Source organism: Alligator mississippiensis, chromosome 3, assembly GCF_030867095.1.
Source record: "Alligator mississippiensis isolate rAllMis1 chromosome 3, rAllMis1, whole genome shotgun sequence".
Classification (NCBI taxonomy): Eukaryota; Metazoa; Chordata; order Crocodylia; family Alligatoridae; genus Alligator; species Alligator mississippiensis.
In genome coordinates this window covers 1898273-1920074 of record NC_081826.1, presented here as the reverse complement: position 1 = coordinate 1920074, position 21802 = coordinate 1898273, and the positions used below count along the sequence as shown (strand labels likewise).

General features: G+C 55.3%; 1 protein-coding gene across 2 annotated transcripts in view; it reads left to right on the top strand.

The window, feature by feature from the left end:
• The window catches only part of ARHGAP39 (Rho GTPase activating protein 39), a 167303-nt gene that overhangs the window by 64966 nt on the left and 80535 nt on the right, over positions 1-21802 (top strand). Inside the window, exon 2 of one of the 2 annotated variants that reach the window (XM_059723676.1) lies at positions 487-598. The exons of the other annotated variant lie outside the window; for it this stretch is intronic. Coding sequence (XP_059579659.1) covers positions 579-598 — 20 coding nt within the window. The 5' untranslated portion in view covers positions 487-578. The remainder of the gene's footprint in view (positions 1-486; positions 599-21802) is intronic. 2 annotated transcript variants of the gene reach the window in all.

Genomic DNA, 21802 nt, shown 5'->3' with positions numbered 1-21802 from the left:
TGCGACCCCCTGAGGTCCTTTCCAACCCTCGTTTTCTAGGATTCTGTGTTTCTGAGACATATGGTTATGTGCTATATTCTGTGTGATAAGGGAAGTCTAGATTTCATGCTTAGCTCTTGCTTTGGGGAAGGGGACTGGGGCTGCATACAGACAAGCTTTTTGTGTGCCCTTATAGGTAAGTCTTTGCAGACCCTGCCTAGATAAGCCATCAGAGTGAGCTCGCCTGGGCGAATACTGGGGTGGGGAGGGATGCACTGGGCTCCTAAAGCCACTGCTGGTCTACAGAGATGTGGTTTTAAAGCATTTTCCAGTCCCTTCCTGCAGGCACAGACATCTCTTTACACTACCACGGCCTGGTCGGCATGTGCTGCACAACCAAGGCAAGAGCTGTTTGTCCTGGTCATTGTCTCTGCCCGTTTCCATCCTCTCGATGGACATCTCCATTGTGGCGCTTCAGAAAGTGAAAGGACTGTGTGTTTTTTACAGGAGACGATACTGCAGCCCGGAAGAACGGGAGATCCCGGGAAAGAATACATCTCCCTCTGCTGTATTCCCAGTCTCTTAGGCTCCGGGCTCAGATGGATGCTGCTCCAGTAAAGTAGGTTAAATAGCACAAATCTGAGTGTAATTTGGCACAAATAATACTATCGGAGCCATTTATCTGGCTAATATCAGTAAAATGCATTATATTTAAATGGATTAAAGTAATTAAACCTCCTCATTGAAGGGCCTAAGCAGCAGCATCCTCTGCAGCAAGGGCCTTATCTGCAGCCTTCCTGTAACAGATCTTTGTCCGCTCCCGTGATGTTCTGGCAGGCTGGGTGGCCTGACGCGGCTCCAGTGACCTCAGTCACAGGAGTGGGGGCAGAGCCCAAGGTCTGGGCCTGCAGAAGCACACAGCTTCAATGTTTTGGCAGTGGGTGCAAAACCTCCCATATGGGGCTTGTAAGGGGCAGTCAGTTGGTTGAGTGCTTGCAAGAGAGAACAGGATGGCATTAGGAGCACAACCATTCTGCTGTCCCCATTCCCTGAATGCAGTTTCTGCCAATGGAGGATGTGCCGTCACACTTTGCCCAGTGTCTCCCGTGCCAGTGCTTGGCAGCACAGTCAGTAGTGCCCATCACCATTACTTTTCTGCAACCGCTGGGGTTGCCAGCTATCAGTAAAAATAAAAAATTTAGTCATCAATAAAAACACTAAGCAGACTTCGCTTGATTGAAGCTTGGACAGACAAAACACAGCAGCACTATCTGCTGTCCAAGAGGGAGCACATCGCTCTGCAGGGAGAGTTTTCTCAGCTTTGTGCTGTTAGTGTGTCCCAGGCTGTCTGTAATACTGCTGGGTTGCAGGTAGGCTTCTTTGGGGGTCCATGCTGGATGGGGGAGGCAGGGTCAGCAGGGGTAAGGCTGGGGGCAGGGGTGAGCAGCGTAGTGCAGGGTGCAGCTAGGGATATCAGGCTGTGGGGGTGCGTATGGGATCCCTGAGGGCTGGGCAGCACAGTGTAAAACCATCGTTGCAGTCAAGCAGGGTTGTCAACCCAAGACAGCAGGTTTTTACTGCAAACTTTTTACTGACACCCAAACTTTTTTCCTATTGTTGACATAAAACCCATAAAATTTCACCCCAGCCCTTCTAACCGGGGCCTGGCACCAGGGCAGGGCCCGGCAGAAGAGTTACATTTACATTTGGTAAAAGATATAACAGTAAAGAAAAAAAAAAAGCATTATTTAAAAAAAAGTCAGTAAAAAGCTTGCAGATTGTTAGTAAAAAAATAAATAAACCTTGGATTTGCACTCCTGGCAGCAATGTAGCTGTCCTGGTCCAGGTCCCGGTGGCAGGCAGGGCTAGCTTTGCTGGGCAGGTGGTTGCTCTGAATACCTACAACACAGATAAAAGATGGGGTGAGGTTTGAGGGGCAGGTTGCTTGGCTTTATTTCCAGAGAAATCATAAAATCATTGAGAAGTTGGGCTGGCAGGGAGCTGCGGGGTCACATCCAGTCCAAGCCCTGCCTAAGGCAGGATCAGCCCCGTCCAAACCCCCCAGACAAACCCGTGTCCGACCTCAGCCACACGGCACAGTTGCCCCGACACAGCCCCAGGCATCGCCCCTACCCCTGGGATACAGGGGGGTCGCAGCTGCCAAAGTCCTGCTGCTGCCAGGGGGGTCATGGATGCTGCAGGGAGCCCAGGCCCAGGCTGTGCCCCTGCTGCAGAGGAAGGCAAAACCCCCCATCGATTCATAGAAGTCGGGTCGGAAGGGACCTTGTAGATCTTCAGGTCCGACCCGCTGCCTGGGCAGGAGGAAAACTGGGCTCAAATGACCCCAGCCAGGTAAACGTCAAGCCTTCTCTTAAAGACCCCCAGGGTAGGAGCCAGCACCACCTCCCTTGGAAGTCGGTTCCAGGTCCTAGCTGCCCTGACTGTGAAGTAGCGCCTCCTGATGTCTAGTCTAAGCCCATGGGGGATGCAAGGTCTTTATTCCCATACATGGGCCGTTCCCAGCTGCCCTGTAGCCTGGGTTGTGCAGGTCTGGCCCTTGGATGATGCTGCGGCTGGAGGAGGGGTGGGAAGAGAGCAGACCACACCGGGTGGAGGTGAGAGAGCTCTTTGCACCCTCTCTGCGCCCTTCAAGATGGCTCCAGCAGTTCCTGTTCTCGGGCACATCCCAGGAGCTGGAGGACCATGTCTGAGACTCAGTGGGGTCCTAGCAGGAGTCAGGGGTGAATCCCAAACCCGGCAGGCAGTTGTCAGCAGGTCCTAAGGGCTCCATGCTGCCTGGATGAAAGCCGAGCACGGTTCTTCTCCAGTCCCCTCTCCTGCAGCATCCACGTGTGTGGGAGAGGTTGCACGTGGACTTCGGAGCTCTGCACATCTGTGCAGTCCTGTCAGCTATCGTGGGCCATGGCGGGGTGGGACACAAAGAGGGGAGGCTTGCTTGGCTCTTGGGACCAGCAGGGGTTTGACCCCCCGGCATCGGACCAGTTTCTCCAAGCTCAGAGCTTGCAGTAGAGTCCTGCTGCACCGACGAGGTGGAGAAGCAATGCCACGCGCCTGGAGCACGGGCTCTCCTCCTCGCTGCTATCTCTGAAAGATGCTGCGGTATAACCATTGCAGACTATTAAGAACCAGAAACAACATCCATCCATCCTTCCACCCTTCCTTCCTTCTCTGCCTCTTGGCCTGGGTGCTCAACAGGCATCGGATGGCGCTTAGTGAAAGACGCCAAGCAAACACCATCCTTTATGACTCGCTTGCTGGGCATTGCGTTATTCAGAGAACGGAGGAACCAGGAATCGGGCCATGAATGGGTCACTGGAAATGTGATGAGTGTCCTAACCTTCGCCAAATCTGTAGGGTTTCTTCCTTTTTTTTTTTTCCGGGTAGATTTGGTTTTGCAAGAGTTGCCTGCTCGAAAAGGCGATCATCTGGTTCTGATGCAGGCAAGACGCGGTGGCACTTCACACGTCAGCAGGGTGATTTGTGGTTAAAAATAGTCCCTTTGTACTGAAATGCTTGTCATGTTCTGTGTCCCAGGCATCTCTCGCAAATTTGAGCCAGCAGTGTGCCCTGGTTGCCAAGAAGGCGGACGGCATCCTGGGCTGTGCCGGTAGGAGCGTTGCCAGCACATCGAGGGCAGCGATTCTTCCTCTGTATTCGGCAGCGGGGAGGCCACATCTGGAGTCCTGTGTCCAGCTGTGGGCCCCCACTACATGTCCTGTGATTGTGTGACAGCTTGAATGACAGATTCCCTCCAACTGCACTGAGCTTCTGGGTTGGGCAAGAGGCTCATTGCAAAATGCTGGCGCATATGGCCGGGCATGAGCACAGAGAGCAGGCGCGCTCCATCAGCTCGCTTCTGGGTTTGCAGACGCTTGTGTTTTCCCGGAGCTATTTGCTTCTCAGATCCGGGAGTGGAGCAGCCCCTTGCACTGCGCTCTGCGTGGAGACGCAGGTCACGGCTATAAATCTGCTTCTGGAGAGGCCTGGGAGGACTCGGCTTCACAGCAAGCAGCATTTTTCCTTCCACCAGCCTGTGGCTGCAGGGTGCCATTTCTGGGCCTACCTTTGTGCTCCCGTCTGCTGTTCTTGTTGTTTCTTGATTTGAAGCAGCCTAGTGATCTCCTCGGGTCCCCAGGGTTTTTAAACCCTGACCACGGAAACTCTCTCATGAGAGCACTTCAAGGAGGTAGTGATGGCATGTCCCTGCCAGCAGCGTTTAGCTTGGATCTCATCACGCGCCCACCTCCCTCTCATAGGATGACAGACTGTGAGGGTTGAAGGGACCTCAGGGGGTCACAGCTGGGGACCCCCCAGGGGGAAGAGCTGGACCGGGACTTTTCAGGTCAGCTTGCGGAGGCTATTAGGTCACCCATGATGACCATGTCCCTTGACTTAAACTACCTGGATATCTGCTGGGAGGAGCAGGCAGCCAGGTCTGACCGCTCACGCAGGTTCCTAGCCGAGATACAGGCCCTCCACCTAACCCAGGAGGTGCACAGCCCCACCAGGGGAGACGCCTTGCTGGACCTGGTGCTGGCCACGGGTGACGACCTGGTGCGGGGTCTGTGGGTGCTCGACCACCTGGGCGACAGCGGTCATTGCCTGCTGGGATTCACCATCCAGCGCAGGGTGTCCAAGGCCTGCAGCAAGGCAGCAACCCTGGACTTCAGGAGGGTGGACTTCAATGCGGCAAGGAGACTAGTCAGGAGGCACTGAGGTCCCGGACGGGAGAGGAGTCGGGTGTCCAAGAAGAGTGGTTGTTCCTGAAGGAGACGATCCTCCAAGCCCAAAGGGAGGTAATCCCAACACAGATCAAAGGGGGCAAGAGGGCACAAAAGCCCCCCTGGCTCACCAGAAGCACCGGGAACATCTAACTAAAGGGAGGCGTGCACCTGATGTCAGCGAGGGCCATCACCAGGGAGGACTACACCTCGGGTGCTCGGGGCTGCAGGGGGGTGGTCGGGAAGGCCAAGGCGGAGATGGGACTGGGACTAGCGACCTGGATCTAGGACAACAAGAAGTCCTTTTTTAAATACATGGGGGGTAAAAAGAAGGTGCCGAACAATGTCGGACTCGATGAGGGGGTCGGACTCGATGATCTATTGAGGTCCCTTCCGACCCTAACATCTAACATCTATGAATGTGAGGCCTCTGCAGGACACGCTAGGAAATCTGGTGGTAGCACCAGACGGTAAAGCTCACCTCTTTAACAGACTTTTTGCCTCCATTTTTCTGAGCAGGGACAGGGACATCCCCCCCACTGGGACCCCCATAGGCCCCAGGGGAGGTGCACCCAGGCCTAGGGTCAGTGAGGATCAAGTCAGCGAACTTCTGGAGGGACTGGATGTATTTAAATCAGCTGGTCCTGACGATCTCCACCCCAGGGTGCTGTGGGAATGAGTAGAGGTCATTGAGGGACCCCTGGCACGGCTTTACGAGCACTCGTGGTGCTCTGGAGAGGTGCCGGAGGACTGGAAAAAGGCCAGTGTGGTTCCCATTTTCAAAAAAGGGAGGAAGGAGGACCCAGGAAACTATAGGCCAGCTAGTCTTACCTCGGTCCTGGGGAAGCTCTTTGAGAAAATTATCCAGGAGCACATCTGCAAGGTGTTGGCAGCGGAGGTGACGCTTAGGGGTAACCAGCATGGGTTCATTCGAGGCAGGTCCTGTCAGACCAACCTGGTGCCTTCTACGACCAGGGCACAAAAGCCTTGGACGCAGGGGTAGCAGTGGACGTAGTCTTTCCCGACTTCAGGAAGGCCTTCGACACTCTCTCACCCCATTCTCATCAACAACTCAGGGACTGTGGCGTCGACACCTACACAGTCAGATGGGTCGCTAACTGGCTGGAGGGCCACACCCAGAGAGTGGTGGTGGACGGGTTATTTTTGACCTGGAGGGACGTGGGCAGTGGGGTCCCCCAGGGCTCGGTCCTTGGGCCCGCACTGTTCAACATCTTCATCAGCGACTTGGACGAGGGGGTGAAAAGCACCTTGTTCAAATTTCCAGATGACACTAAGATGTGGGGGGAAGTGGGCATGCTAGAAGGGAGGAATAGACTGCAATCGGACCTGGACAGGTTACAGGGGTGGGCAGATGAGAACAGGATGGGTTTCAAAATGGACAAGTGCAAGGTGCTGCACCTGGGGAGGAAGAACCAGCAGCAGACCTACAGGCTGGGGACTCCCTTCTCATCAGCGCAGAGGCAGAAAAGGATCTTGGAGTCATTATTGATGCCAAAATGAACATGGGCCAACAGTGTGGGGACACAGTCAGGAAGGCCAACCGCACCTTGTCATGCATCCACAGATGCATCTCGAGCAGGGCCAAGGAGGTGATCCTCCCCCTCTATGCGACACTGGTCAGGCCGCGGTTGGAGTACTGCGTCCAGTTCTGGGCGCCGCATTTCAGGAGGGATGTGGACAGCATGGAGAGGGTCCAGAGGAGGCCACCCGCATGGTCAGGGGGCAGCAGGGCAGGCCCTACGAGAAGAGGCGATGGGACCTGAACCTGTTCAGCCTCCACAAGAGAAGGCTGACGGGGATCTAGCGGCCATCTACAAACTAGTCAGGGGGACCAGCAGGCATTGGGGGAGTCCCTGCTTCCCCGAGCACTCCCAGGAGTAACTAGAAATACCGGTCACAAGCTGGCAGAGGGTAGATTCAGACTACACATCAGGAGGCGTTGCTTCACAGTCAGGGCAGCTAGGATCTGGAACCGACTTCCAAGAGCAGTGGTGCTGGCTCCTACCCTGGGGGTCTTTAAGAGGAGGCTGGATGAGCACCTCGCCGGGGTCGTTTGACCCCAGCGCTCTTTCCTGCCATGGCAGGGGGTCAGACTTGATGATCTGCTCAGGTCCCTTCTGACCCGACCAACTGTGAAACTATGTAGTCCACCCCCCTGCTCCAAGCAGGACCAGCCCCAGCTACATCATCCCAGACGAGGATTTGTCTAACCAGGTCTTCAAAACCTCCAAGGATGGAGACTCCCCCACCGCTCTGGGTACCTGTTCTAGTGTTTTACTACCCTCCTCGTGAGAGGTTTTCCTAATATCCAACCTCAGCTTCTCTTGCTGCAACTTGAGCCCATTGCTCCTTGTCCTGCCATCTGCCCCCACTGAGACCAGCCCAGCTCCATCCTCTTTGCAGCCCCCCTGCAGGGAGGCAGATAATGACTCAAGCAGGCTGCAGATGGTGGACCTCCTGCTGAACACCAGGATCCTGAACGGTGCTGGAGGAAAAGATTTGTCCCACAGTGCAACAGTGTCCAGCTACTGCCTCATCGCAGAGTCACAGACAATGAGGGTTGAAGGACGTCACATCTAGTCCCGACCCCCTGCTCGCAGCAGGACCAACCCCATCTGCACCATCAGAGCCAAGGATCTGTCCAGCCGGATCTTCAAAACTTCCAAGGATGGAGACTCCCCCATCTCTCTGGGTGACCTGTCCCAGTGCTTTACTGCCCTCCTTGTGAGAAAGATTTTCTTAATCTCCAACCTCAACTTCCCTTGCTGCAGCGTGAGCCCATTGCTCCTTGTCCTGCCATCTGCCCCCACTGAGACCAGCCCAGCTCCATCCTCTTTGCACCCCCCTGCAGGGAGGTGAAGGCTGCTATTCAATCCCCCTCGGTCTTCTCTTCTGCAGACTCAGTCAGCCCAGCTCCCCCAGCCTCTCCTCACCAGTCCTGTCCCCCAGCCCCACAACCATTTTCGTTCCCCTCCACTGGACTCTCTCCAAAGTGTCCACATCCTTTCTGTAGAGGGGGACCCAGAGCTGGACACAGGACTCCAGATGTGGCCTCTCCAGTGCTGAATCAAGGGGAGGAATCACTGCCCTCCATCTGCTGGCAGCGCTCCTACCAATGCAGTGCATGGGCGCCAGCTCGGAGCATGCCCCAGGGTCTCTGAGGATCCCGGAGAAGGAGGTTCCCTCCCATCCCTCTTCATGCAGCAGTGCAGATAAATCACGCGGTGTCAGGAAGCTGACAGGTGGCACGGTCCCCTCACTTCCAGCAGTGGGAATCCACCTGTTTCGGAGCAGCTGGGCTCTTTGACGACAGAGGCTCAGGGACAATGCAAAGCATCGCGCTCCGACCGGCTGCGGGTAGAAGAATTTGCACCTCGTACGCTGGGTGCTCAGGCAGTCCAGTCCACGGTCAGTTTGGGATCAGCCAAGCAGGCCCTCGGCTCTTCCTGGCAGGAGTCTGAGTCACGGCTTTGCCCTTCACCTGTGGATGAGCCGGCATGGGATTAAGCAGCACGTTTGTCTCCATCTCGGCTAGCGAAGAACCTGGCTCCTGCTCCCCTCCATCCCTCGATGCACTTGACTGCATGGCACGTGGCCCGAAGTTCACTCTCAGCATTGCTTTTGATTCAGGCTAGCTTCCCTGGCTGGCCAGGCAGCGCCAGGATGGGGGCTGAAGGACTGAATTAGGAAATTGTTTTGTTTTCGCTGTGGTGTGTTGGTTTCCCAAAGAGATTTTTCTTTCTCCACAGTGAAAGCCGTGCATCCCAAGCAGTTTTGCATGGATGCAAAACTCTGAACTTCAGTGTCGGCACTAAATGAGGCACAGCGTAGTAAATAACTCACATGTCAGGGGGGGTTTTAAGCTGCCCCCCTGCAGTGCTGGGTGCTGCAGCCCAGGCTGGGCTGTGCCAGTGCTCCTGCTGGCACCAACGCTGCAGGGTCCTGGCCAGAGGGTCTTGGCCCTGCGCTCAGGCTCAGCCCCACTGCACTGGGGCAGGCAGGGATTTTATCGTATGGTCAGACTGGTCTGGACTGGGGGAGTTTGTCTTTTTCTGCAGCGTTGGCCTGGGCTCTCTGCAGCATATATTAAAAGCCTTTGCAGCAGCAGGACGCTGACTGCCGCGGTCCCTCTGCTTTCCCTGGGGCAGGGTCGGGCACGATGTCTCGTGTCAGAGCTGACGGTCGTTTCACACAGGGTTTAGGTGATGGTTTGTCTGGGCTGGTTTGGACAAGCCTGATCCTGCCTCCGGCAGGGCTTGGGCTGGATGCAGCCTCGGCAGGTCCCTGCCAGCCCTATTTCTCCGATTCTGCCTTACAACGGTTCGCTCTTGTTTTCTTTGCCTGCGGCTTCCTGTGGCCTGTCAAATCCTAATAGCCTTTCAAAAGGCCGTTAACACAGCGTGTTCGGAGATAGCAACTCGAATCGTTGAATTACTGAACAATAGCAGGTCATCTTTTGGGGGCCTTTCGTTGGGTAGTGCTAGCTGAAGCTTTTAGCAGCTACTTCTGAACGTTTGCTGTCTTGGGCTAAGCGTAAGCATTTACGATCCTTTGTTGCAGGAGCCGTCTTGTCTTCTGACCCTATAAATGGCCATAAATGTCGCCCTAAACCCAGCAGTGAGTAACAGCTGCTTCCCCGGCGCGGTCTGACTGTGCCCGGGTGCACGGCCGCCCACGTTCCTCGAGTAGGGATGCCCTTCCCGCTCCTCGGAGGATCGTGAAATCCCAGCCTCCCCTCCCCACCCCCACTTCTGTCCTTTTTCTCCCGTCCCCGGGCAGCCGGCCAACTATTCTTCCTCGAGACTAGGTCAAACCCCAATTTAAAATTGCATTTCAACAAGGTGCCACGTCTCGGCGAGAGACGGGGCGAGCGAAAGCAGGACTCCCTTGGCTTCGCCGAGGGGGCACGGAGCCGGGGGGTGACTTTGCAAAGGGCACGAGTTGGCGGCGGTGACTTTGAATCCACGCCTGTCCTCCATGCTGTCTTCCTTTCTCTCTCTGCCTTGGCTCATGGCCGGTGGCCAAGGAGCGAGCTGGACTGCATGCTCTCAGTAACTCTTCTCCTCCCATGAACATTTAGCAGCCTTTTTCATCAGGCCAGCCTACCCGTTCCTCCTTTCACCGTTACCTCCTCTCGCACACCGGCCCCGGCGTCTCGGAGCACGATCCGTGTCCCAACAGGAATTTTTCTCTGTGCAACCCTGCCGCCTCTTCCTGACGTGTCAATGCAGCAAATCTCACCGACCGCAGAAGAGAAGATTGTTGATATGCCCAGGCCGGCATCGCAGGGGAAGCTAGTGATGGATGAATTTCCTGAAGCCGGTAGCTGGGAGGAATAGCACAAATAGACAGCAGCTAATGCCAGCGGGCGCAGGCCCATCGCGTGTGGAGGTGCTGCACCCACCTGCATCGGGACAGGCTAAGGGACCGGTCTTGCACCCCGTTTGCATGTGGGCTCCTGGGGCCGGGCACGGCCATTGCAATCCCTGGGTTTTCCGGGTTGCAGCTGGTTCTGCAGATTTCGGAGCACAGCTTGCAGTGCCCAGTCGGTGTGAGCCCGTTAGTGCTATTAATAGAAAGCTAATTGTTCTTCCTCAGTCAGGGTGGAAAGGCAGAGGAGCAGATTTTAGAAATACTTTGCATTCAGTTGTTGCCAACACCGAATCTACTGTTCACACAAAGATTGAAGCCTGCGTTTTAAATGAATCTTAATTTGGTAGCATGGCAGGGGCCGTCTGTCTCGTGGTATTGCTGTTTCCCGTGTGGGGATCTTGTTAGTGTCTGAAGGGCCAGGAGGAATTGCGCCAGGCCCTGTACAAACACAGAGGGCTCTCGCACTGCCCGGGCATCGATCAGCTGAAATCAAGGCGTGATGATGTGCTTATAATCTGCAATCTCTCTCAAAGCAGAGCAGCTCCGGCCGATTTCTGGTGGGTCAGCGAGAACCGCAGCTCAACTAATCCTTACTCCGAAGTGCCAGGCACGCCAGTACGGGACGGTAGTTTATTGCTGGGTGACAGGACCTGCCGCACGAAACGCCAGTAGACAAAGAGTTGCTAATTAGAAAGAGGATCTAGTTTGCCTGGAAACGCACTTGGTCACGAGTGCTTAAAAACCAGTGCTAAGACTTTTTAAGGCCACGTCCTTTCTGGTTGAATTGCTGTCGGCGTCTTATTTTCAAGGCGTGGGGGGGTTACAAAGAGCGAAGCTACGTTTGAATTCATGTTTATTAAAGGACGAAGTTGTAGAAGACCTCAAAGTGCTCGTGCTGTCCTAGCGGTTTCGGGAACCGGGCACAAGGGCAGTACATTCGCTGGGCTTTGTGCTTGTCTAAGACACGCTGTCTTGATGACGTGAGGCATGAAAGAAGATGCAGAGCCAGCCTAGGGTCAGCCCGGCCAGCCACTGCTTCCTTGCAGATACTAGCCTCTCTTTAGCCCACTTGTGTTATCGTTTCCTCGGCTGCTTTGCAGACGATGGGAGTCTCAAGGCAATTATGCCCAAGCAAACAGGCTGTGAAGTTGGGATCGGGAGCCGCGGAGGCTGATAAGAGGGGAAGAAGTTGGATCTTCTCTCTTCTTTTGAAGCTGGATTTGATGCGTGCGTGTGTTATCCCAGTGTCCTCAGAGCTGAAGCAGTGTGAGGACAGTGTCATAGAGAAGTGGGGCCGGACTAGCTCGCGTCTAGTCCAACCCCTGCTTGAGGCAGGATCAGCCCCGTCCAAACCAGCCCGGACAACCATCATCTAAACTGCATGAAACTACCCACACCAGAGACCTGACACCCCGACCTGCCGCAGGGAAAGCAGGGGGACCGGGCCAACCAATGTCCCTCTTCTGTAAAAAGTTGTCCCTATACACTCGGGGGTGCCGGGTCAGGGCCACGCACCCCGCTACAGAAGCAGGCAAACCCCCCAGTCCATACCAATCTGACCATGGGGTAAAACTCCTCCTTGGCCTCAAATAAGGCATCAGTCTGACCCTGAGCAGAGGGGCAAGACCCTCTAACCGGGAACCCCCAGTGATGCTCCCATCAGGAGCACGGGCACATCCCGGTTAAATCCCCAGTCTTGATTGCAGCCAACACCCGGCGCTTCCGGGGAGGCTTAAAACGCCCCTGACACATATAGCAGAAACAAGGGGGTGGGGGGCACCCCGTGGCAGGTTAGACTGGGATGTCCGCGTTGCGTCAGGGTTGATGGGAGTCTTCGTAGAGTCGAGATGATGGGTTTGCGTGGGATGGTTGAACAGGGCTGATCCTGCCTCAGGCCGGGGTTGGACTTGACAGGACATCCAGCGACTAGCAGGGGGGCCCACCAGCCCTCGGCATGGTAGAAGTATTCAGAGTGAAGAGCCAGGCGCATGGGGATAGTTTTGGACCTAGATCTTAATACCTTTTGCTGCGCGAAGGATCGGGGTGTCTAGGGGGTTCTTCTTTTCATCTGTGCAAGCCAGATCCAGGGGACACGCGCGGCGTCACCTCCAGCTCTTTGATTGCAGACACCGCTGTGGCCGAGGAAGGGCAGGAAACGATGACTCGGGGCTCACCGCCGTGTGTGGGATGTAAAGCTGGAGGGCCTAGTGTGTTCCCTTTCCTTGACCCCGTTCTGGTCCAGAGTCCACCTCCAGTTGTAAATCAGTGGCCAAGCACGTGGTACCGCGTTCTCTCGCATACAACGCGCCCTCCGAATATAGCACGCACCTTGTCTCTGCAAGAAGACGTGGTCCTCTCTTTAGCAGCAGGGAGCTGAGCTGTGCTGACCCCGGGGATCCCTGCAAGTTTCGCTTCCAGCTTCAGCCTGGTTGGCAGCCTGCTCTTACCGTATTTATCACAAATAATGTCAACTCCAATTTCCAACCGCTGGATTTTTTTTGGTGGGGTGGAGTTGCATGTTGTATGCAAGGAAATACAGGAGGTCACGTTCCCAGGGTTATGTTTCTTGAGTCTCCTATGCTGCTGAATCGGTCGTTGGTTTTTCAGGCAGGCCCCTTCAGAGGGACGGTCTCTCTAGCTGGGGCAATACCAACCAGGTATTGTGCTTTGGCTACGAGGGTTGCAATAGAAGTACAAGATGGACCTGGGTCTGCCCTGGTACGTGGCAGCTCTGATGCTCATCCCCAGCACTGGTTTCCACGACTAGCCACGAATTTCACCTGTCCGTTATGTCCCAAACTCGCGCGTGTGAAAGGGGAGCAGAATGGAGGGTCCAGGTCCACCACACAAGGTCCCCGCAGAAATACACGTGTGATTCTGCCGGTGGGAGAAGTTAAGAGCTTCTTCCACGTCGTAACGCCACCCGTTGTGGGCTGGGGGCACCGACTCCGGCTAGTCGCGGCCCCCTTGCACTACGACTTCTACGAACGCACGCCCTGAAGCTCTTGCAACTAAAATCAGATGGGTTTATCCCGGGTCTGATTTTTCCAGGGCTTTGACTCTCATCCAAAGAGGCATGGGGCACAGAGCTGGAGTGGCAGTTAGCTTGATTTAGCCCTCACCACCGCAGCGGGGCTGGAATATAAATCCTTAACACCCAGGTATGCCCACGTGAGCGCAAGGAAAAGTCTCGTTGTCTTGGGGTGTATAACCGTTCGGTGTGACCCAGAGCCATGGCCTGTGCCTGTGGCATCCCTGCCTTCCTTTTATTTCTCCTTTTCTTTAGGAAATCTTTATATCTCCGCTGACAAACAGGCCAAGAAGATCGCGTTTCAGTCTGATGTGTGCTACAGCTGTGACATTTAACAGCTGATGGCGAAGGGCTTAATTAGGCGGTGGGGGGGTCTCCGACCAAAACCCCAGACCTCCCTGCCCGCCCCACCACGGACTTGGCAAACGCAGTGGTTCTGGCTGCATTTTGATAGAGATGTTCGGGAGGGGGGAGATGTTTTCTGCTAGGCACCCCGCTTTCCAAGGGTCTCATCTTGGACGCTGCATGGCACGAAGCATCGATGGACTCGGAGCCCAAAGTGTTGTCTAGGCTTAGGTTGGGTGCTCAAAACAACGTGGTGAGATGCACACGCCAGTGGGGATCTTAACTTGGAGCAGAGGTGAGGTGGTTTCTCCAGGTCCATAGAAAGATCATTGAAAATGAGGGTCGAAGGGAGCTCAGGGGGTCACATCTAGTCCAACCCCTGCTCCAAGCAGGACCAGCCCCAGCTACATCAAGGCTTTGTCTAGTCAGGTCTTAAACACCTCCAAGGATGAAGACTCCACCACCGCTCTGGGTACTCATTCCAGTGCTTCACCACCCTCCGAGTGAGGGAGTCTTTCCTAATATCCAGCCTCAACTTCCCTTGCTGCAGCCTGAGCCCACTGCTCCTTGTCCTGTCGTCTGCCCCCACTGCAAACAGCCCAGCTGTACGTGTCCGAGCAAAGACGGGACGTCCTGACAGACTGATGCTCAAGGCTGCAGCGATAACAAACACCTTGGGACCCGTAAAGATGTCTTGGGATTGAGTCCAGCTACGGCACTGTCCCCAAAAGGCTATCGCCTGGCAGAGGAGTGGAGAAAAAAACCCGAGCCTCCCTTCTGGCGTCGGGATCTGCAGGAGCTTCTGCAGTGGGGAGCGGGGGGGAAAGGCTGGGTTGAAAGTGCTGACAAAGCCAGAGCTGGATGTCATTAAGCCCACCCTAGGAAGTAATGAACTTGTGTATCAAATTGGATTTTAGCTGCATCTCGGTCGGGGTCTTTACACGGCCTTTTAAAATCAAAAGCAGCAAGGAAGCTGGCCAGCCCCCGCTGATGGCTCTCGCCTGGTAGATGGATTAATGCCATGTCCCTTTGATGGGAAAGGGATTTGACTTCCTGTTACAATGTCAGGAGAAGGTTGTGGGGCTTTTGCCGTGAAGATTAGGCGTTATGTAGTGATCGCGCTGCGAGCGACCGAGACGAGTCTCAGGCCACGGGGCGTATTGTGAGGCTGTCAGGCAGGCGCGGGCATTGTTTTGGGGGCCGAGCGCGGCGTCAATAGGAGCGAAGGAGCGGCCACGGTCCAGCACGGAGCCGCTTCATGGGTGTCGCGTGATGGAAATGGAGCAAAACTTTTGTCTGTGGAGCGATTGACTTGGCCAGACGGCTCGACGGAGGCGCCGGCTGCCAGGCCCCGCTGGCATGTGTTTGTCGGCTTCCAGGGTTTGCTTACAGGTATGGGAAGCAAAGGCACTTCTCACCAAGAGGGCCCCAGTGTTTGTCGTGAAGAAGAACTGCCCTGGCAGAGGAGGAGAGACCAAGGGAAATGGGCTGGTTGAGTCTGGAGAAGAGAAGACCGAGGGGGATTGAATAGCAGCTTCACCTCCCTGCAGGGGGGCTGCAAAGAGGATGGAGCTGGGCTGGTCTCAGTGGGGACAGATACAGGACAAGGAGCAATGGGCTCAAGCTGCAGCAAGGGAAGTTGAGGTTGGATATTTGGAAAATCTCTCTTGCTAGGAGGGTGGTGAAGCACTGGGCCAGGCTCCCCAGAGAGGTGGTGGAGTCTCCATCCTTGGAGGTTTTGAAGCCCTGGGTAGACAAAGCCTTGTCTGGGATGATGTAGGTGGGGCTGGTCCTGCTTGGAGCAGGGGGTGCACTAGATGCTACCCCCTGAGCTCCCTTCACACCCTCGTTTTCTATGGATTTGATGGTTCTAGCACTGATGGGGTGAGCCAAAGCATGCGAGGCACCTTGGACTGGGAGAGCGCATGGGTGGCGTGGTGAAAGGGGACACGGGAGCCCGTTCCCCACGGCGGGAGTTGCCGGCTCTTGGGCGAGCCCAGATGGTGCAGGTGAAGGTGGAATCCACGTCTGCGTGACGTGGACCTGGGGCAGTAGACAGCCCACAAATCGACTGAGGTCCAGCGGGGTGTAAAGGAAGCAGTGGTTCCTAATGCTCCTAGTTCTCAGCTGACTTGCAAACAGGCTGCAGTCTCAATTTGTCAGCCATGAATTAGGCAGCAAATCTGAGTCTGGCCACGTCAGAGTGATGCAGCTACGGCGGTCCAGGAAACGAGAGGTAAGGACTTCAGCGGGTGATATCTTGCATTGGACCGGCTGCGCGGCTGGGAGAGACTTCGGTAAGCGTTTGAACACCGCGGTGTTATTCTGCAGGGTGGCACAACATGAAGGCGAATGCCTTGCACTGAAACACTCGTCGAAGTCTCTCCCGACCATGCAGACAGTCCGGTGAAAGGCAATCCCCCCACGGAAATCCTCGAAAGTCCCAAATCCAAACTTTCCCAGAGCCGGGGGGCGTCGGGCGCGAGCCCTTTCTTTGTCCTTGTGAACCGCGCGGGAAACGCCGGGTCCCTCGGCGCGTCTGAGGCAGTGCAGCTAGGCATCTAATCAATGGTGACAGCTGAGAGCACGTTTGGCAGCTAATGAGCAGCAGAGACTATAACTGAGGGGAAACAGAGCCGCCCGTGGCCCAGCCGGTCGCTCAGTATGGGGAGCAACCTTTCCTGGCTGTGCTCAAGCACCCGAAGCATCCTCTGCTCCAAGCCCACCCCCATGGCCCTGGGGTAGAGGCCACGGTGCATGGGGACCCAGAGCAGGGTTGCAGCACACTTGGGGTGCCCCGCTCCAGGCAACGTGGTCCCACAGGCTGGGAAGGGTTATATTTTTTTTGGCTGTGGGTCTCTGGTGCCCGTTTGGCTCTGCCGCTGGGTCTGTAGGAGCCTGCGCGGGCCTGGGAGAGAGAAGCGCAGGTCAGGGGGGAGTTCGCCAGCACCTTGAAGCCGGTCTGTGACCGTGTGGCTGCAGTGGCCCGAGCTCCGTGGCTAGTTCTCTTTCTCAACCCAGGTGGGTTTAGCTCTGCAAGCAAGGAGTCCTTGCAAGTCGCCTCTTCCTTTCCCAGGAGGTGCATGGAACAACGTGCCCTAAAGAGCGCAGCCGCCTAAACCCAGTCGTGCAATCGTAAAATCACAGAGAAGTGAGGCTGGCAGGGAGCTGCGGGGTGGCATCTAGTCCGAGCCCTGCTAGAGGCAGGTTCGGCCCCGTCCAAACCAGCCCAGACAAACCATCATCTGAACTCTTGGTAAAACTACCGTCAGCCCTGACACAAGACATTGCACCCGAACCTGCCCTGCGGAAAGCAGGGGGACCGCGGCAGCCCACGTCTTGCTGCTGCAGAGGTTTTTAATGTAAGCCCAAGAGAGCCCTTGGGCTGTGGGAGCAGGGCACCAGGCATGGCTGGCATTGCCCAAGGCAAGTGTGAAGGCGATTGCGGGGGTCTGCGGGGAGCGGCGAGGACGGGATATTTGCACTTGGTGACGGGCTATCCCTGCAGCACCAAAACCACTGGAGAAGGTGTAAGGGTTGGGGTGCAGTGACCAAATACATGATCCCAGGACTCGCACAGGGCACCGGCCACGTGCCAGCTCCTGGGTGCAGAAATTAAAGCAGTCCAATGATGGAGCGATTCCCATGGGAGGCAACCTGGTAGCTAAAGTGTGCGCAGAGCAAGCACTGGGAAAGCAAGAAAGCAAAACCATCCTGGCCCTGCGAGATCGTGAAATGCTGAAGCATGGTACCTTGTCTGCAGAAGTGCTCGCAGCCCCTGACCCAGCATGTAAGAAACCGAATGGCAGCTGAATCGCATCCACACAGCATACATCCCCCAAAATCCGGAGCAGGGGAAAGAAGAGGGCTGTGCTATTTGGAGCTGTTAGATCTAGGAAACTTGCAGCTTGCATAAGTCTGCCTTGAAGCTACCCTCCTATTTAACAGAAGGGCTCGGCCCAGCCTGGCCACACGCTTCAGCCTGTGGTGCTTTGCTGCGGGGCGGCTTGTTTGGCTTGAGGAAGTACCGACGGATGGCACCTATAATTTCCAGGTGTGAGGTTTGGTGAGAGGTCGGGCACCTAGTTATTTGATGCACCAAATGACTGGGAGCGCCTGGTGTGGAGAGACGAGAAGTGGTCGGCTACATCTTAATTGCAGGTCTGTTAATGCCAGGTCTGGGCTATCGCTCCTGCTTTTCCAGTCACGTGGCATCCTTGTGCAGACTACCGGCTCTGAAGGCAAGCAGCGTAGTCTCAGCGAGGGATGCAGTCTTTTATTAAAGGGAGAGAGGAAACAATAGAAAAGCAATATGGGATGGGTACTTGAGTGAGCCTCCGCTACACGTCTCGCGGTGGAGGGTTTTCCGCAGAGATTGCACCTTTCGAGAGTGGATCTGTGCTGGTGGCCACGGCTGGGCAGGAAACCTCCGTGCGTGGCGGTGGGACTCTCCAGCTTGCTCCGTCCCTGCTGTCTCCTAAACCAGCAGCAACATAGCACAGTACAGCGCTGCGGGCAGGCTAACTAGCGTGGGCGGGCAGGCTAACTGGCTGCATCGCATGGCGGGGCTTGTTAGCCTGCACGAGGCACGAGGGGGATGCGATTACGCTGCTTCTGGGCTAGCCCGCACCCCGGTCACGGCACGTTTGAGGGGGGCTGCTACCAGTCGGCATAAGGGTCCCCGGCAGAGATGGCCGGCCGTCTCTCTGGGAAGCAAATAATGTTGTTGTAAGATCACCAGGGAGTCCTGGCTCCATGGATTTAACTGAAGGGCTGGTGACTCCTGTCTGACCGCCCATTTCAGGCGTCTGGTCTGAGCTCGGGGATCTCGCTGAATTCCCTGAAACCAAAGGGAGAGCAGTTCAGTTATCAGAAGACATCACGGATGAACGACTAGGAAAGGATATAGCATTCAAACTGAATCCAAGTGTTCCTCTGTTCGCCGTGCCTAGTTGGTCTCCTGCCTGGGAATTCGTAGTCTAAACAATCTGGCGTTTAACAGGAGAAAAATAAAAAAGCCAATTTAATCGCATTTCAGTATCCCATTAATGATATTGCAAGAAAAGCAGGAATCCGCTCCCTCTTGCCGTCTCCATCTTGGCGCGGCTGCCCAAGTCGCGGCGCTGGCCCCGAGCCGCAGATGCAGCGCTGAGCCGGGAGGCTGCTGCTTGCTGTCGCCTTAGCTGTCTCGTTGCTGGAGTTTGCGTGTCGGGGAGACGAGCGCTGGGAGCACGAGATGCATGTGAATAAGCGTGCGTAGGAGGGTGAGGGCAAGGCGGAGAGATGCGAGGAAAGGGGGTTGATTCAGAACGTACTCTGCTTTCCGCGGTTGCGGGTAGGACAAGACACCTGCCTCGCAGAGGCTTGGGTACGTAACGACTGCCGCCATCGTCATTACCTCTGCCTTGCCGTGGGGCAGAAATGCATCTACATGCACCGTTTCACGGGAAGCGGAGGAAGCGGGGGCTGTCCAGGCTTTAGGGACCTAGCATAGGATTGTGGGTGCCAGAGTCTAAGCTCCTGCTCTGCCACTGCCTTTCCCTTGGGACCTTGGGCCAGTTGCTTAGCCTTTTCAGGCCTTTCTTCCCCATGTGCATGTTGACACGGCCCTGCCTTGGACATGGTTGAAGGGTAAAGGTATCCAGGACTGTGATGGGAGCCTTTCAAAGCAGCGACAGCACCAGATCCTCCAGGTCTGGTTATGTTGCTTTTGTCCCGAATGGCAAGAAACTCAAGATATGGTTTGCAGTTTTGATATCTGGTTCCTGCCATAGAAATCCTAGAGAAGCGGGGCTGGAAGGGACCCCCAAAGGTTGCATCTAGTTGAACCCCCTGCCTGAGACAGGACCAGCCCTGTCTAAACCAGCCCAGACAAACCATCATCTAAACTCTTCATAAAACTGCCGTCAACGCTGATGTACCACAAGGCATCACACCTGAACCTGCCACAGGGAAAGCAGCCAACATCCTGCTTCCATAAATGGTGTTAATTGGGCCAATAATTGGGCTAAAGATATTTGACCCAATCCTCTAAATTGCAGGATTGGACCACAAGAAATCTCATGAGGTTCAACAAGGACAAGTGCAAAGTCCTGCACCGAGGATGCTTATCTTGCCGGGATCCTATGACCCCAGCTGACTTCCTGCCCTTTGGGCAGGGGGCTGGACTCGATGATCTTCCGAGGTCCCTTCCAGCCCTAATGTCTATGAAATCTATGAGGAGGGAGCAATCCCCCGCACCGGTGCAGGCCGGGGGCGACGGCCCGGGCAGCAGCTCTGCAGAAAAGGCCCTGGGGGGACAGGGGACAAGAAGCTGGACAGGAGGCAGCAGTGTGTCCTTGTGCCAAGAAGGCGACCGGCATCCCAGGCTGCATCGGTAGGAGCGTTGCCAGCAGATGGAGGGCAGTGATTCTTCCCCTCTATTCAGCACTGGGGAGGCCACATCTGGAGTCCTGTGTCCAGCTGTGGGCCCCGCTACAGAAAAGCTGTGGACACATTGGAGAGAGTCCAGTGCAGGGCAATGCAAATGGTTGTGGGGCTGGGGGACAGGTCTGGTGAGGAGAGGCTGAGGGAACTGGGCTGATTGAGTCTGGAAAAGATTTGACGGAGGGGGATTGAATAGCAGCCTTCACCTCCCTGCAGGGGGGCTGCAAAGAGGATGGAGCTGGGCTGGTCTCAGTGGGGGCAGATACAGGACAAGGAGCAATGGGCTCAAGCTGCGGCAAGGGAAGTTGAGGTTGGATAATAGGGAAAACTTTCTCTTGAGGAGGGGAGTAAAGCACTGGAATGGGTTCCCGGGAGAAGTGGTGGAGTCTCCATCCTTGGAGGTTTTGAAGCCCCGGACAGACAAAGCCTTTGCTGGGGTGATGTAGCTGGGGCTGGTCCTGCTTGGAGCAGGAGGTTGGATTTGGTCCGTTCAACCTTCATTTTCTGCAATTCTGTGATTAATATACACTCAGGCAACACCAGGCAGAGGCTGTGCCCCTGCTACAAAGGAGATTTAACTGCCTCCCCCACCCAGTCTGTATCAATCTGACCGGGGGGGAAAACCCCTTCCTGCCCCGATGCAGCATTGGTCCGACCCTGAGCAGAGGGGCAAGACCCTCTAGCCAGGACCTGGTGCCAGCAGGAGCACTGGCACAGCCCTGTCCTTGCCTAGAGGATGCAGAGCCCTCCTGGCAGCTTCCTTAACTGGTGCGACCATTTGAATAACATTAAGTAACTAAAAACCAGGGGTCCGAGCTATCTTTTCCCCTTAACAGTGTATGCACAAGTGCCTGTACTGAAACTAAGGAGATGCAATCAAAATGATGGTGGTTCTAGGCAAAAATTATAGGGCTACCTTTCAGTAATCCCTTTTTGCATCAGTTTTGAGGCTCAGCTCTATGCCAGGATGGGACCTTTGCAATTAAACCACAAGCTGTCGCTTGTTTTGTGCACGTGGCACAAGGCACGTTGGAAGCACCGTTCATCTTGGGCGAGGGCAGTTTGGGACCCTTGCCTCTCTCGATGAGACATATATTTCTTTCCCAGTATCACAACACACCCGAGGATGTGGGCTGAGCTGCTCGGGGGTTCCTTGTTTTACCTCTTTGCAAGGATAGCGTCACGTTGCATCTCTCAAGCAGCTGTCACTCAGCTTGCTTCTGCCGTCTGCCCACCTAGATCCTCCAAGGCGCCGGGGAAAAGCAAAACGACCTTATCTCAAATGCGCCCCTGGCTCTCTTAGGATATTGCCTGGTGCTGAGCGAGTCGCTTTGTGCGGCCGGCAAAAGCATATTGCAGAGGGCACCGTGCCCAGCCCTCTCCTGGAGGGTGAAATGCCATTCTCTGGTCGAGGCACAGCCCCTGGCAGACACAGAAGCTGATGGATGGATTTAGGATTTTGGAAAGGGCGGCTGCAGATGGTGCGGTGCATCCTCACATGCAACCCAACACGCATTTGTCTCCAGTTAAAAAGAAACTAGAAGCTTTAGCAATAAGCTAGGGGCCTAGGGCCATGTTATTCAGTTTAAGATTGAAGCAAAAAAACCTGAACCCAAAAAACCTTTATTGGACTAGTGCATTCGTTTGCTATCTCATATGTAAAAACACGGCAAAAAGAATCAGAGGTCGTTGTTTCGTTAGACATCTAGTCATTATAAAGGTACGTCTCTCTTTTTTCAGATTCATACAACAAAACCTAGCCTTCTTGAGCATCTTGGCAGTGCCTCCGATGCTTCACTCAAAGTTATCTTTGAGTCCACCCTGGCGGATGTTCACCCTAGTTAACATTTCCACGTGTGAATGAATGTTTGTAGCTAGAGCTGAC